The sequence below is a fragment of the Anas acuta genome, chromosome Z (genome assembly GCF_963932015.1).
Source record: "Anas acuta chromosome Z, bAnaAcu1.1, whole genome shotgun sequence".
NCBI lineage: Eukaryota > Metazoa > Chordata > Aves > Anseriformes > Anatidae > Anas > Anas acuta.
In genome coordinates, this window is record NC_089017.1 from 74,710,711 (window position 1) to 74,724,226 (window position 13,516).

Here is a 13,516-nt window from a genome sequence, read left to right on the forward strand (position 1 = left end):
AAGAGAGTGCTGGAAAAAGATGAATTTTATTTTTTTGCAGGAAGGGGAGTCTGTTGAACTGCAGATTGTTCGCACTAGAGGAAGCCTCATCAGACAGTTTCTGCGCTACACTGTAGAACCAAGAGATAATAATGAGTTTTATGGAAGCACAGGAATTCTGGAGTTTAAGCCTGGTGAAAGAGAGATCATAATTACGCTACTGACAAGGATGGATGGGATTCCAGAGGTAAGAATTAATATTTTTCTCTCTTTAAATTGCATTCACAGACATATTTGTTTGTCACTTATTAAAATATAGATGGTTTCACCTATAAATACCAGCTATTTTTCTGTAACATTTGAAGGCTTTCTTTTTCTTAAAAAATAAGAGAAATAGGTAGAGGAAGAGTGACTGAAAGGCCTATGAGATAGTCGAGCAGCATATGAAAGCATTTTATATCAATACAAATCAGGTCTTTTCAGCCTTGCCTGAATATTCATTTCTCTGATATCTCCATTGTTTTGTAATCCCAGAAATCTGCAGAATTTGAGGCCTGTGTCTGTTGCTTTTCTCTTTGCTTTCTGTTTTTCTGTAGCTTGTTCCCTTTCCTGTGCATCAGCCATCCTGGATTCCACCAGGAAGTTTGCAAGGGTTTGATCTTACCATATGTATGTTAACATAAATTTTAGCTGCTGTGATTCAGCATTTTTTGCTGCCTTTACATGCACATTCCTATGCTGTATTTTGCATAAGCAGTTAGTTGTGTTTTTCCAATCCTGCTAGTGAGCTGATCAAAGAGTAAGGTTCCAGAAAACCAGCTTTACAAAACATAAAGGTTTTAGGAAGATAATAATCTTATTGTAGGGACAGGTGGGTCATCAGTCATGAGAGGGATGGAGGACCATATGATGAGGAAATCAGGGGATCACAGCACTCCATCTTCAATTGCATAGGCTGCTGTAGAAATTCAGGTTTATTTTCCCTACATAGTCCAAAGAAAAGAGACATAAGAAGCCTGAACTCCACTACAGAAGCCAGGAACATAAGATAAGCTAGCAAAACCTAGGCACTAGAACACCAGGTGATTTAATAATTCCATTCCCAGATTTTACTAGTTCATCGGCAGGCTGAGATAAAAGTATTTCCCTGCTTACAGCAGTATTATTAGAGTAGGTAAGTCATCCTGCTGAAATGCTCAGGCAAAAACATATGAATTCTAGTGTCAGGACTAAAAAATGAGGTCCTTTTATACTCTTTTATCTCCAAGAGTGGCCAAAAGCCACATACATGAACAGGACATATATAATCACTTTCCTTCAGAATGCCATCCCAGCCTCCAATGGTGGGCAGTCCAAGGATGTCTGGAGTAATGGATGGTATCTTTGGGTGTCTTCAGATTTTCTTTCTGTTAATTGAAGCAGTTGGGCTTTGAAGGCAAATAAGGTTTTAGCATCCATGACATTTTGTAGTACTGAACACCATTCTTTAATTGAATTGTATGTAAAGAACGAGTTTATGCGTGTTTCTTTACTGCTGACCACCAGCCAGTTTCACTGAGTTCTCCCCAGTGTAGAGTAATTCTCCTTTCTGGGTAGATAAATGCAGTAATTTTTTTAATGTTCTCTGATGCTTTTTTGAGAGTGCCATGTCCCATTAGATTAATAAGGCCAGTTGATCTATTATTTCTAAATTAGCATGCTGTCCATGGTTTAAAAATCTTTGCTTTACCTGTTACAAAGCCAGAAATGTTAAGAAGTTTTGGAGGAAAGAAAATTTACATTTCAGAGTGTGTTACAGACATTACTTGTGAAATTATGCGATTCTAAATTAAGTACACAGAATAAGTCCTTTCTTGTAATAATAATAGACTTTTGGAGAAACTGATGCTTTTAGAGATAGAAAGTTCTAACAATTTCCTTTATCTGATGGCGTTATACAAACACTTATTGCACGTAGAATGTGTGTGATTTCATTTTAAGTTTGTATCCCTTTCTGCCTGATGGGGGACTGTGGACTATAGACCATTTTGTTTTTGATGTGGATGTTGAATACATATTTTTATTCTGATTGAGTTTCCCTCTTCTAGCTGGATGAGGTATATTCTGTGGTACTTAGTGGCTACAGTGAAATGCCAGGCAAGTTGGGGAATGCCACAACAGTCAATATAACCATTTTGAAGAATGATGATCCACATGGTATCATTCAGTTTCTACCTTACGAACTAACAGTAACAATAAGTGAAAGCAAAGGAGAAGTCATCCATACTGGTAATTCCTTTTTATTAGAGTTACTTCTTTATCTGCTGTCTGCTTCTGCAAGTCTTATTTTCCCTGTTCTAGGATAACAGAAGTCTAGGAGACTTCTTACTAAAATCTCCACTCAGGACTTTACAGAGTAGTACAATGCTAAGCAAGATGAGCAGCGGAGAATGAAGTGGAGAAGTAAGGGTGTGGAAAAACAGAGGGATTAACTGAGTAAAAAGGATTGCTAGAGAATTTCCCAGACAGGAGGGATGGAGTACTGATGTATGTGCAAAGTGCAACGTGGAGGTAGTAGCTCTATTTGTGGAGAATGAAGAATGGGGTGTTATATAAGAGAAACATAGAGTTAAATGGGTGATTTTAATTGATCTAATTCTATTCAGTCATCAATTACTTTTATGGGCAAGAACTAATGTGAAACTAAAGCATTTTGAACTGCTTTATTAATCTGTCTTTATATGTCCTTTTCTGTGGCACTCCAACATGTTACTGGTTTCATAGGAAGTGAAATTGGTTATTATTTTATTTCCTTTTTCCCAGTTTCAGAAGCTTCAGATGTTCCTTTTTGATTTCTGTTGTTCTGAATATGCACACTGACTCTATGTTTATATTTTCTAGCTGTTTACAGAGTTGTAAGAAACCAAGGAAACTACGGAAATGTTAGTGTGTCTTGGGTTGTTGATCCAGCATGCACCAACGACGTCTATCCAGAGCAAGGGACTATTTTATTTGATAATCTGGAGTTTTCAAAAAATATCACCATTTACTCACTGCCAGATGAGGTAAACACTTTCACAGTGTTTTAGGGTGAGAATATGGGAAAAAGAGTACTAAAACATTAGAACATAAGGAGAAAAAAGGAATGCATGTTTCTCAAGAACCTAATAACTTGTAGGAAATACCAAAATACTTGGGTAGAACTGAGATAATTTCAGCAACCAATACACAAATTTCAGAAGCTTTACATACATCTAAACCAAAAAGTTAGAAGCTGAAGTAATTGTACTGTGGTAAAGTTGTAGGAAAGTTTATTTGACTGAAACATATATTGATAACTGGAATCCTAATTTCAATCCTAATCTTATATGCTGATAAATTTGAAGTGATATAAAGAAGATTACACCTGATGATAAATAAATAAAGCTGTAAAAAAACCTACATGTATCAGAAACATGAAACCAGAAGGTAACTTTTGGGTCATATGTACAACATAAAGAGGAAGGGACTTACTTACAATGACTGCTGATGGATTATAATTTCTGTAGAACTGTATGAACTGTCATCCCTCTTGAAACACGTAAGGACTGACAAATAAAAACAACACTCAGAAATCTCTGCAGAAATCCCCCTAACTTTTCATTTTAAATTCTTCAGTGTTTTGTATGCTAGACCTAATTGTCTTAATACTTTCAGGTACCTGAAGAGGAGGAAGTATTCACCATCAGTTTATTCAATGCTACTGGTGGAGCCAGGCTGGGAAATGTAACCACTGCCTTTTTACAAATAACAAAGAATGATGATCCCATTTATTTTGCAGGTTAGATATTATTGTTTATAAATGTGGAATACATACACTACCTAAAATGGATTTTTCTTCACAAACCAGATCATTGAGAAATCGTAATCCCAAAAGAGCAAGTGCAAAAGTTCCCCAAACTATTTTTTTTTAATTTATATTTGTTTCCTTCAGAACCTTCCAATTTTTGTGTGTGTGTCATTTTTCTCTTTGTTGATGTTGAGATCAGTTAAGAGGCAAGGTACAAAACGTTCTCCTGTACCTGAATTATTTCCTTACCTTTATCACATACAGCTTATTGTTTCATTTAAGAGGAAGATCCTACTAGAGAGAATTTAGAAAATAGAGCAAATGCAAGGGTTTGAACTCAGGCAGATTTGTTGCTTTTGTATTTTCAGAACCTGTGACAGTGAGTGTTCAAGAAGGAAGTGTTGCAAACTTTACAGTCCTAAGGAATGGATCTGCTGATGATGCTGTTATTGTCCAGTATATTACTGTTAATGGAGATGCAACAGCTGAAGAGGGAGACTTTGTTCCCAGTGGAAAGAACAGTGTCATTTTGTTTGATGTTGGAGAAAGAGAGCAGAATTTATCTGTGTATATCAATGACGATGATACCCCTGAAACTGATGAAATGTTTTATATTATCCTTTTCAATTCTACAGGTAAGTCTTTTTTTTTTTTTTGTGGCATTTTTTTACTATCTTGGTCTTATCATAAAGCAATATTTAAAATTGATGTTTGCTTCAAGATTTTTATACAATAAATGTAGACAGTGTGTTTGCATTTTCAGCCTAAATTATTTTATTGGAAACAAAAATCAAATGATACAGTTGATACCTTGCCTGTAAAAACAACTGGAGTGAAAGTCCCTTCTCAAATATAAATGCTCCAAATTAGATGGACTTAAATACAAAAACACAAAGAACACAAAGCAAAACAAACAAACAAACAAAACAAAATAAAAATTTAGTACCCAATAGTCTTAGGGAAAGAGGTATTCTTTTAGTTATTTTTTTTTCATGCTCCAGTGTGTATTACGAAACTACCTGATTTTTGTAAAAACAAACAGAACTGCCATATTTTGGAGGAAGGGTATGTAATTGCTCTGTTTTGTTTTTGTGGTAGTGAAAAGTATGCATACACTTTTTTCACTCTGAGACTATAATTTTAAAAGGCTTGATTTACAGAAAAATATATGTCACAACTTACACAGGGGGCCACCTCTAAAGAAAGGATTTATTACCTTAGAAATAACATTATTTATTTATTTAATTATTGATTTTTCAAAGTTTACACTTAACAAGTAATGACCGAAATTATTCAGCCCATTCCTCACGTTTTTGAAATACATATCTTTTGGAATAAATTATCACTGTTAAGTAATATTCATGAGAAAACAAAATTGAAGTATAAGAAATACATAATTTTTCCAGAGCCCTAAGTCTTTAATAAAGACCCTCCCCACACCTAGCTCGAAGAAAACTCATGGTGTTGTGGGAGAGTTATTTGCAATTGTATTAGCAAATTTTAATTTACTGCCCTTCATTTTTTACTGTTCTCTAGTTGAGAGGTAATAACAGGCTCTGAATCTGCTGCAAATCTTTGCAATGCAGAGCATGGCTGTATTGAATCAGCCATCAAAATTTGAGGGACTGTAATTTAATAAAGCAAAGAAAGATGATGGCAATTAATCATCAGACTATACCTTCAGATTGTGTGACAGGCTCTCAAAGTACCTACCAGGGATTCAGTTCAAGATTAGGGAATCTAAAATTAGATTTCTTCATTTATAAGCACGCTAAGCATCTTAGTTCTCATTGCAGTCTCTGATGGTCTTAGTCTTTAGCAGTCAATAAGACTAAAGTGATTGAGGTCACACTACAGTGGACACCCTGTGGCTGGCCTGTGAGTTTCTCACAAGGCAACATTGATCTTGGGTTGAATCCTTCCCTGAACAATGGTAGCAGGCAGCCAGAGGCTGACAGAGAAAGCAGTAATTTGAGTATAAGGCAGCTAAGCTATTTCCCAAGGTCAGCTGGTATTCACTGTAGTGCCAAGGTCTCTTATAAAATATCAGACTAGGGAAAGGATTAGACAAAACCATTTTTCTTCCTTCATAAGTTTTCTCTTTTGTGGTCTCTTTCTATGTTAATAACTTGCTTCAGGATCTACTGGTAGCTCCCAATACTACCCCATTGGGAACATACCATGGCTTTTCTCCTAGCACATGGGGAATGGGTATCCGTAGTCTCCCTTTTCCTCTAAAATGAGTATCATATTGTTTTACAGCCATTCTAGAATCACTAAGAATACATAATATTTCTATACATATTTCCTGAAAGCAAAAGTTGGTTTTCTATCTATGATTGGTTACATACAGTGGCCTTGACTGTTCCGAAAATTGTGTTGGGACTGTTGTTCCTGAGAGAAAATACAAATAGAGGTATATGAAGTTAGAGGAATAAGCACATTGTTTAACGTGGAACAAAATTTAGTCTGGCACTTTCAAAGAAGATAAAAAATGGGGTGGGTGTGGAAACATTATGTTCTTCTACAGACAATGGAATGGAGTTAACATCCTTTAATATTTACCTGTACTAATATGCACACTGAAATCCTGCTAGCTTCCTATCTATTGCATAAGAATCTTATGTTTCTTCCTTTTAGATATTCTTTGATATGGGTGTGAATAAACTCTTAGACATTGCTCATAGCTTGTATTTAGTTTAAAGACAATACTTTTCCTCTAGGTCTAAAGAAGGTGTGGGGTCTCTGAATACCTTACTCTTTTATTCTATACCTCTATATTCATCTTATCTTCCTCACATAACAACTACATGCAAGCAAAATGTGTAGTAAAAATCACATCTTCTCAGTTTATGTTATTTTTCCTGAAAATCTTATGTGTTGCTCTCTGGATGCTACACTACTTAAATACTTTTACACTGATTTGCCTCCCACTGAATACCTCAAATACTGTTTTTCACTGACTTTGTCCTTTTCTTTGTATAAAATCAATTGAAGTAAGTAGAAAACATAACTGGATTTAGAGTTGCCTACATTTCTGATTCCAATTTTAATAAAATAATTACCCTCTTTTTAGGGGACACAGTTATCTTTAAGGCTGGAATGGCAACAGTTATTATTGAAGCAAATGATGATCCTAATGGAATTTTCTCTTTGGAACCTTTAGAGAAGCCTGTTGAAGAAGGCAAAAGTAACATTTTTTGGTAAGTAACTTTTAAACAATATCTTTGCATTCTTTTGGAACGGTGTATGTGGTACTTTATAAACAGCACTTTGATTAGATCAAATGCACAAGTGTGCATTGATAGAAGTGCACTATAGAAAATTTTGGATTAAATGATTTGTAATGTGTGGAAGACATCACCTGTAATACTATAGAGTAGACAGTAAATATTAAAAAGTGCACAGAAACTCATGTTGAAATGTAACTAAATAAGACTTCAGTATTGATGTTCTGTGGTAGTCTCAGGAACCTGTAGATTGAGGAGAATAGAACCTAGGCTGACAGAAGGATAATAAAAATAATAATAAAAAACAAACAAACAAAAAAAAAACCACTCAACCAGTAGCCAATTAAGACTGTGTGGTACTAGGTGGCTTTTTGTACCCATCTTTGAAATTTTCAACTGCAAACTACTATATTCTGTCTTTCTGTTTTTGTATTTTTTTTTTTTGTACTTTTATCTGTTAATTACAGATTGAAATCTATACTTAAAGTCCAGATGTGACACTCTTCATTAGTCTGACCTTTGAAAGTATTTTCCTTTGTGCCACCGTGATATATTCAAGAATGAGCAGGGTTAAAAACTGAATGCACTTGGCATCTCATCTTGTTAAATTCATTTCATAAATTTACTATGGGATTTTAAATGGATGAAAAAATGATTTTTCATTAAGAAATCTTGAGATGGGCTGTAAAGAGAAGTTAGGTCACAATAAAATGATAGTGCAAATAGTTAGGGAAGAGGTTTGTCATGCATTTAAAAAATCATGCTTTATTATTTTTTGTTTGTTTTAAAGCCTTGGAACAGATGTTTATGGCTGTGAATTGGTTATTTATGTCTGTGTTAATACACCTGAAAAATGAATAGTCTCAAGAAATGAGGATATTAAGTTCATTGTGTATATGTTGTTGTGTCATTCATTGTTTTGGGCTTTGTTGTTTTATTTTGTCCTGTATAGTCTAATCTGTAGGATAATTTCTGTGGATTTGGTGGTGTTAAGAATAGTGATTTGATGTAAACATGCTTATATACAGGTGCTTTATGGAATTATAGGATACCAAGATCTCCAACATTTGAGGAACCTGCTCAGTCATCATGGATAAAATATATTTACTAGGGATCTGTCTCTTCCATACTGGCACTTCTTTGACAGTTGTGTAGCATACAAAAAAGTGGTCAATGTAGCATGTAACCAAACCACCAAAAACACAGAGGTTTTAATGAGGTAATTGGAGTTAGTGCAGCAGTGCTACACAGCTGGGATAGAGCACACAAAACGCCACAAAAGAAAAACCTTTGGAAGCAGAAACAACATAAATGTGTTGCTGTGGCTGGACTAGTTTAGCTGAACTAATTCTTCAACCTGATATAATCTATACGTATGGCACTTTATGTCACCATGCAAACTGACAGAAGCAAACTTCCTGAATGTAAAGCGCACTCTTAATAAAGGCACTGTATGTGTCACTTTCTATTTGTAGTGCCTTTTTGAAATTAGTGAAATTGTGTTAGCAGATAGCTACCAAAAAAAAAAATCATTTTCATTTACTACATTCTTAATCACAAAAAACAGTAGATTTCTGAAAGCCGTAGAATATAATTCTAATTTAATACAACTGTAAGAAAAAGTTTAAGTAGACTTGATGACTGGAAGGAGAAACGTTTGTGGTTAAATGTAGATGATTCTCTTTCCTGTCTAAGGGTGTTCAAGTATATCAATTTTTAATGTTAACTTCCTGAACTATTTTACATTCATATTTATCTTTATAACTTAGAATCACAAGACACAGTGATGTGTAGCTTCACAGTAGTATTTTGCATGGATCTGCATATGCTACTTCTATTCCCTAAAGTACATATTCTGGGAGTAGAATTGTACTGCAGAAGTAGTTGCCTTTAAGAGGAAGACTTCGTCGAACAATGTAGTATATTATTAGTATTTTACTTCTTACACAGTATATTACCTCTTAACTACATAGTATATTACTTCTTACTGTAAGGAAGATTAGAGTAAAAGAGGTCTCCACATTTTCCTTTTCTACTGAATGCTGATACATGCCTCTCATGAGGACTCTCATTATTTCTGTGTCACTGAACAGGATTTTGAGACACAGAGGACACTTCGGCAATGTTTCTTTGACCTGGCAGTTGTTTGATAATAACTCTGCGCTGAGGCCAGGAGAAGAATTCTATGAAACTTATGGGACTGTGTGCTTCATGGATGGTGAAAGATCGAAGCCAATAACACTACGTGCCATTTCAGATAGAATTCCTGAATTCAATGAATTTTACACTCTAAAGTTGGTGAATGCTTCAGGTATTGTCTTCCATACCACCATTTCCTTCATATCTGGTAGAAAAGAGTTATGCTTAATCAATCAAAAAGAAACCAACACTGGAAAGAGCATTACTTTGAATCATGTCTTGATACCCTATACTTTTCTGGTAAGGTTTTAGGTTTTATTTTTTATTTAATCTTGATTTCCATATATAGGGAGAGTTAGTTCCCAAATTACTGTTAAAACACATTTTGGTGATCTGAACTTTAAAAGGGATACCTCTTGGTTTTTGAAATGAAACTTCTTAAAGTTCAGAAGTTTCATTTCAAAAACCAAGAGATCTGAATTTCAGATACATAGCTCTCCATGCACAAAATATAAAACAAAGATACTAACAAAGAAATAACAAAGTTCTTAAAGGTTATGTGTGTCTCCCATAATAGAGGTTGCTTTTTTTTTGTTTATTTCCCTAGAGGAGGTAAAATACTTGTAGTTACCACTTCACATGACTTAAATTACAACTTTAAATTGCTACTGACACATTTCCTAATCTGGATTAATTCCACTTTAGTGCTATTCTTGGTCTTCTGTTCCCTGATGCAAGTGCAAATGTGCATTGGCCTTTCCTATAAGTGAAGTCCATACGGATGTACGAAAGATTTCCTGCTTAAAATAGGTAGATCACTGTTCACTTTGAACACAGAGATTCTGCATTCACAACATGATCTTCATATCATGAATTATTACTGTGCAAAGATAGATGACTAACACTAGGACTGGGCAACAGTTTTAATACACAATTGGTTACTGTTTTTGCAAGGTGTAATGTATTTCTGTATCAGAGGCAACAGGCAAGATTTTGCCATTCTGTATTCCTGTAAGTCTTAGAGTAATACAAATTATTGAATTTTAATTGAATTTGGCCCCCACGCTTATCAAACGAATCAAAGGTAACCTACCTCATTGGCTAATTAAGAAATGATGGACCTTGTCATGTTTTACCTGAAAGACATCTGTGTTTTTTGCAGCTGAAAAATAGCATGCGGGTTTGTTTTCTACTGAAATCACATCAGCACAGTGTTTTAAGGATAATACAATTAAACTATGTCATTTTCAAGTTAGTTCATTTGCTATAAGTCCAGGGGATCTTAAAGGAAGATTTGAGTCTTTTTAGAAACTTGTTTTATTAAAAAAAAAAAAAAAAAAAAAGTACTTTGAAACTTTTTTTCTCATCATGTTGTTTAATCATTAACTTTTACTCTAACTTCTATTACATAGGTGGCTCTCCAGGTCCCGGTGGTCAGTTATCTGAAACCAGTCTTACTGTAACTGTCATGATCCCTTTCAATGATGACCCTTTCGGAGTGTTTGTTATAGATCCAGAGAGCCAAGAGAGAGAGATAGTGGAAGATACTCTTTCTGAAGATGACCTTTCCTATATTACGGACTTCACCATCTGGAGACAGCAAGGCACCTTTGGTGTTGTCCGACTAGGTTGGGAAATACTGTCTAGTACCTTCCAAGCTGGACTGCCATCAATGGTAGATTTCTTGTTGCTTGGATCATTCCCAAGCTCAGTACAATCACAGCCCCACATGAGGCGCCATCACAGTGGAACAGACGCTCTGTATTTCAGTGGAAAAGAGGATGCATTTGGCATTATCGGTCCCGAATACCCCTACAATGGAAATAATGCAGTAACCAATTTTACATTTTCAGCGTGGCTAATTCCTAATGTCAGTACAGATGGCTATATCATTGAAAAGGATGATGATAACGGGACTTTATATTACGCTGTGAAAATTCAGACAAATGATTCTCATGTTTCTGTAGTGCTTCATTATACAGCATTAGGGTCCAATATGACATATATGGCTAAAACATCAGTCATGAAATACCTGGATGAGAATACTTGGCTTCACCTTCTGATTACTCTGGATGAAAGTATAATTGAATTTTACATTGATGGAATTCAAGTTCTGGGAGGAATGAAGAGTCTAAAAGGAGAAGCGATTCTTGATGGTGAGCCTTCACTATTTTTCTCCGTATATAAAGCTCTGAAATGCATAGTCTAGCCACTTCAAAGGTGGAAGCAATACACTGAAATGATTATATCTGTCAAGTTAATTGAAAGGAATGGATAAGAATTCTTTGAGGATTTTCAGAAAGCCTATGGGAATTACGTGTGAAAGTTCCAAAAAATTCAAACTGCTGCAAAGTTGAGTGAAAATAGAGGACTATTAATTGTATGATGCACTATTTTATTTCTGCTTTTAAAATTCCAGGTTGAAGTTTAAGAAATCAATTTTTCCATTTGTACAAAGAATAGTACTTCTGCAGTTAGTAATTTCCATCACACTTGCAGTACTGTAGCTGAGCTGAGATAGGTGTGTTTTTTTTTTTTTTTTTTTCCCCTTGGTTTCTAGAACAAATATATGTGAAATGCAATAATGCTTTTATTGCTAGAAGGATATGTCTGTGCTGTAAATTTTCTGTGCTGTAAATTTTCTTTATTAGTGGAGATGGCATATGCTCTGTCTGGGGATAACACTATAGTTAGGCAAGTATGCCATCTCTCTCCATTAAATGTTGGGTAATACACAGTGGTGTGCATAGCAGCCCAGTTTTTCTAAGCATCCTCCACTTTGTGCCCTGGGACTTTTATCAGTTCCTGTGGTTGCTCATCTCTAGCACTGCCACTCAGTGACACATGTATGACAATACACTGAAGAGCACAGCTTTTGTTTGCTTGTTTGTTTGTTTTCTTTTGTTTTCTGAAAAGCAACTGAAAACAGCTGATGTGTGTGTTTTAGCACAAGAGAATAGCATAGCATGGTACAGAACAGGATAGAGTAGGAATGAATATGAGGCTAGAACTAACAGGATGAAAAACTTGGACAGCATAGGATGGAATTGTTTGGCCTGTGAGGACTTACCTGTTACACTGAGATGAGGCTCCTGATCCTCCTGATTTTGGATCTCAAGATCAATATGATTCCTAATCCAGGGACAATGAACAGTTTACCATTGCTTTTTAAGAAAAACAGGTAGTCAACTGCTGACTATTTCATATAAATACAATAACATGAGAAAATATTATCATTTCCTTCTCAGGTCCAGGAATAGTAAGAATTGGAGCAGGAATCAATGGCAGCAGTAGGTACACAGGGTTAATGCAGGATGTAAGGCTTTATGAGCGTAAGTTGACACGAGCAGAGATCTATGAACTTCATGCAACTCCTGCAAAAAGTGATGTCCACCCTGTCTCTGGGTATTTGGAGTATCGTCAAGGAGAGACCAATAAATCATTCATAGTGTCTGCAAAGGATGACAAGGAGGAAGAAGGAGAAGAATTATTCATACTAAAGCTCATTTCTGTGCGTGGTGGAGCTCGAATTTCACAAGAAAACACCACAGCAAGATTAAGGATACAGAAAAGTGATAATGCTAATGGTTTATTTGGCTTCACTGGAGCATGTATCCCTGAGGTAAGGTAGTCATAATGGAAATTGTAGGTGACATTTCAGGCACAGAAAGCTAAATGGCAGGACCAAGTGACCTGAACAAAGCCTTGATTTTGCAGTGTTTGCTCTTGTGGTTAAGCAAAGTTTTCCTAGGATTTGGAGATGCATATGTTCTGTTAACACAACCTTAGTTCCACTGGGATTTACTGTATAGTTTCAAAAATAAAAATAAAAATGGTTTTGTTAAGAAAATTTAGTTTACTATATAAACTGAAGGCTAAGACTTAATTTTTTTTCTAGAAGAATATTTTTCCTTCACTTCTGTTACATTTGATACTGAGTTACCAGTTAAAAGTAAGATTTAATTCTCTTTTTTTTTTTTTTTGGAGAATGGATTATTGAGAAGATTTTTATTTTAGTTTTCTGTGTCACATGATGTGTTTGAGATAATTTTGCTAGAGATCATGCAATGACAGTGTTATGGATTTTTCCACCTTCATTTGCTGTCATAAACTAAGTTATAATTTACATATGTTTGATCTTAATCGGTTGATTTAGTAGTGTTGTGTTTTTGTTGTTTTAGTTTTAACAGATGTAATCTTATTTCAGTGGTATCCATTCCATATGCAGAGTGTACACTTGCTACTTTTTGAGGAGGCTTGAAATAAACATAAATCATTCTTTACTTCTTTAATCAATTATAAGGGGGCATAACATGATAGCTATCTCTATTGGTATTGGATTATTTTGTAGAAAAAAAAA

At 35.1% G+C, this 13,516-nt stretch overlaps 1 protein-coding gene across 2 annotated transcripts in view; it reads left to right on the plus strand.

Annotated features, from left to right (window-relative positions):
• The window catches only part of ADGRV1 (adhesion G protein-coupled receptor V1), a 285,031-nt gene that overhangs the window by 36,146 nt on the left and 235,369 nt on the right, over nucleotides 1-13,516 (plus strand). For both annotated transcript variants that reach the window (XM_068666972.1, XM_068666973.1), the window contains 9 exons: nucleotides 41-226; nucleotides 2,067-2,247; nucleotides 2,860-3,023; nucleotides 3,655-3,778; nucleotides 4,156-4,422; nucleotides 6,864-6,990; nucleotides 9,111-9,328; nucleotides 10,569-11,312; nucleotides 12,405-12,778. In XM_068666972.1, coding sequence (XP_068523073.1) covers nucleotides 41-226; nucleotides 2,067-2,247; nucleotides 2,860-3,023; nucleotides 3,655-3,778; nucleotides 4,156-4,422; nucleotides 6,864-6,990; nucleotides 9,111-9,328; nucleotides 10,569-11,312; nucleotides 12,405-12,778 — 2,385 coding nt within the window. The remainder of the gene's footprint in view (nucleotides 1-40; nucleotides 227-2,066; nucleotides 2,248-2,859; nucleotides 3,024-3,654; nucleotides 3,779-4,155; nucleotides 4,423-6,863; nucleotides 6,991-9,110; nucleotides 9,329-10,568; nucleotides 11,313-12,404; nucleotides 12,779-13,516) is intronic.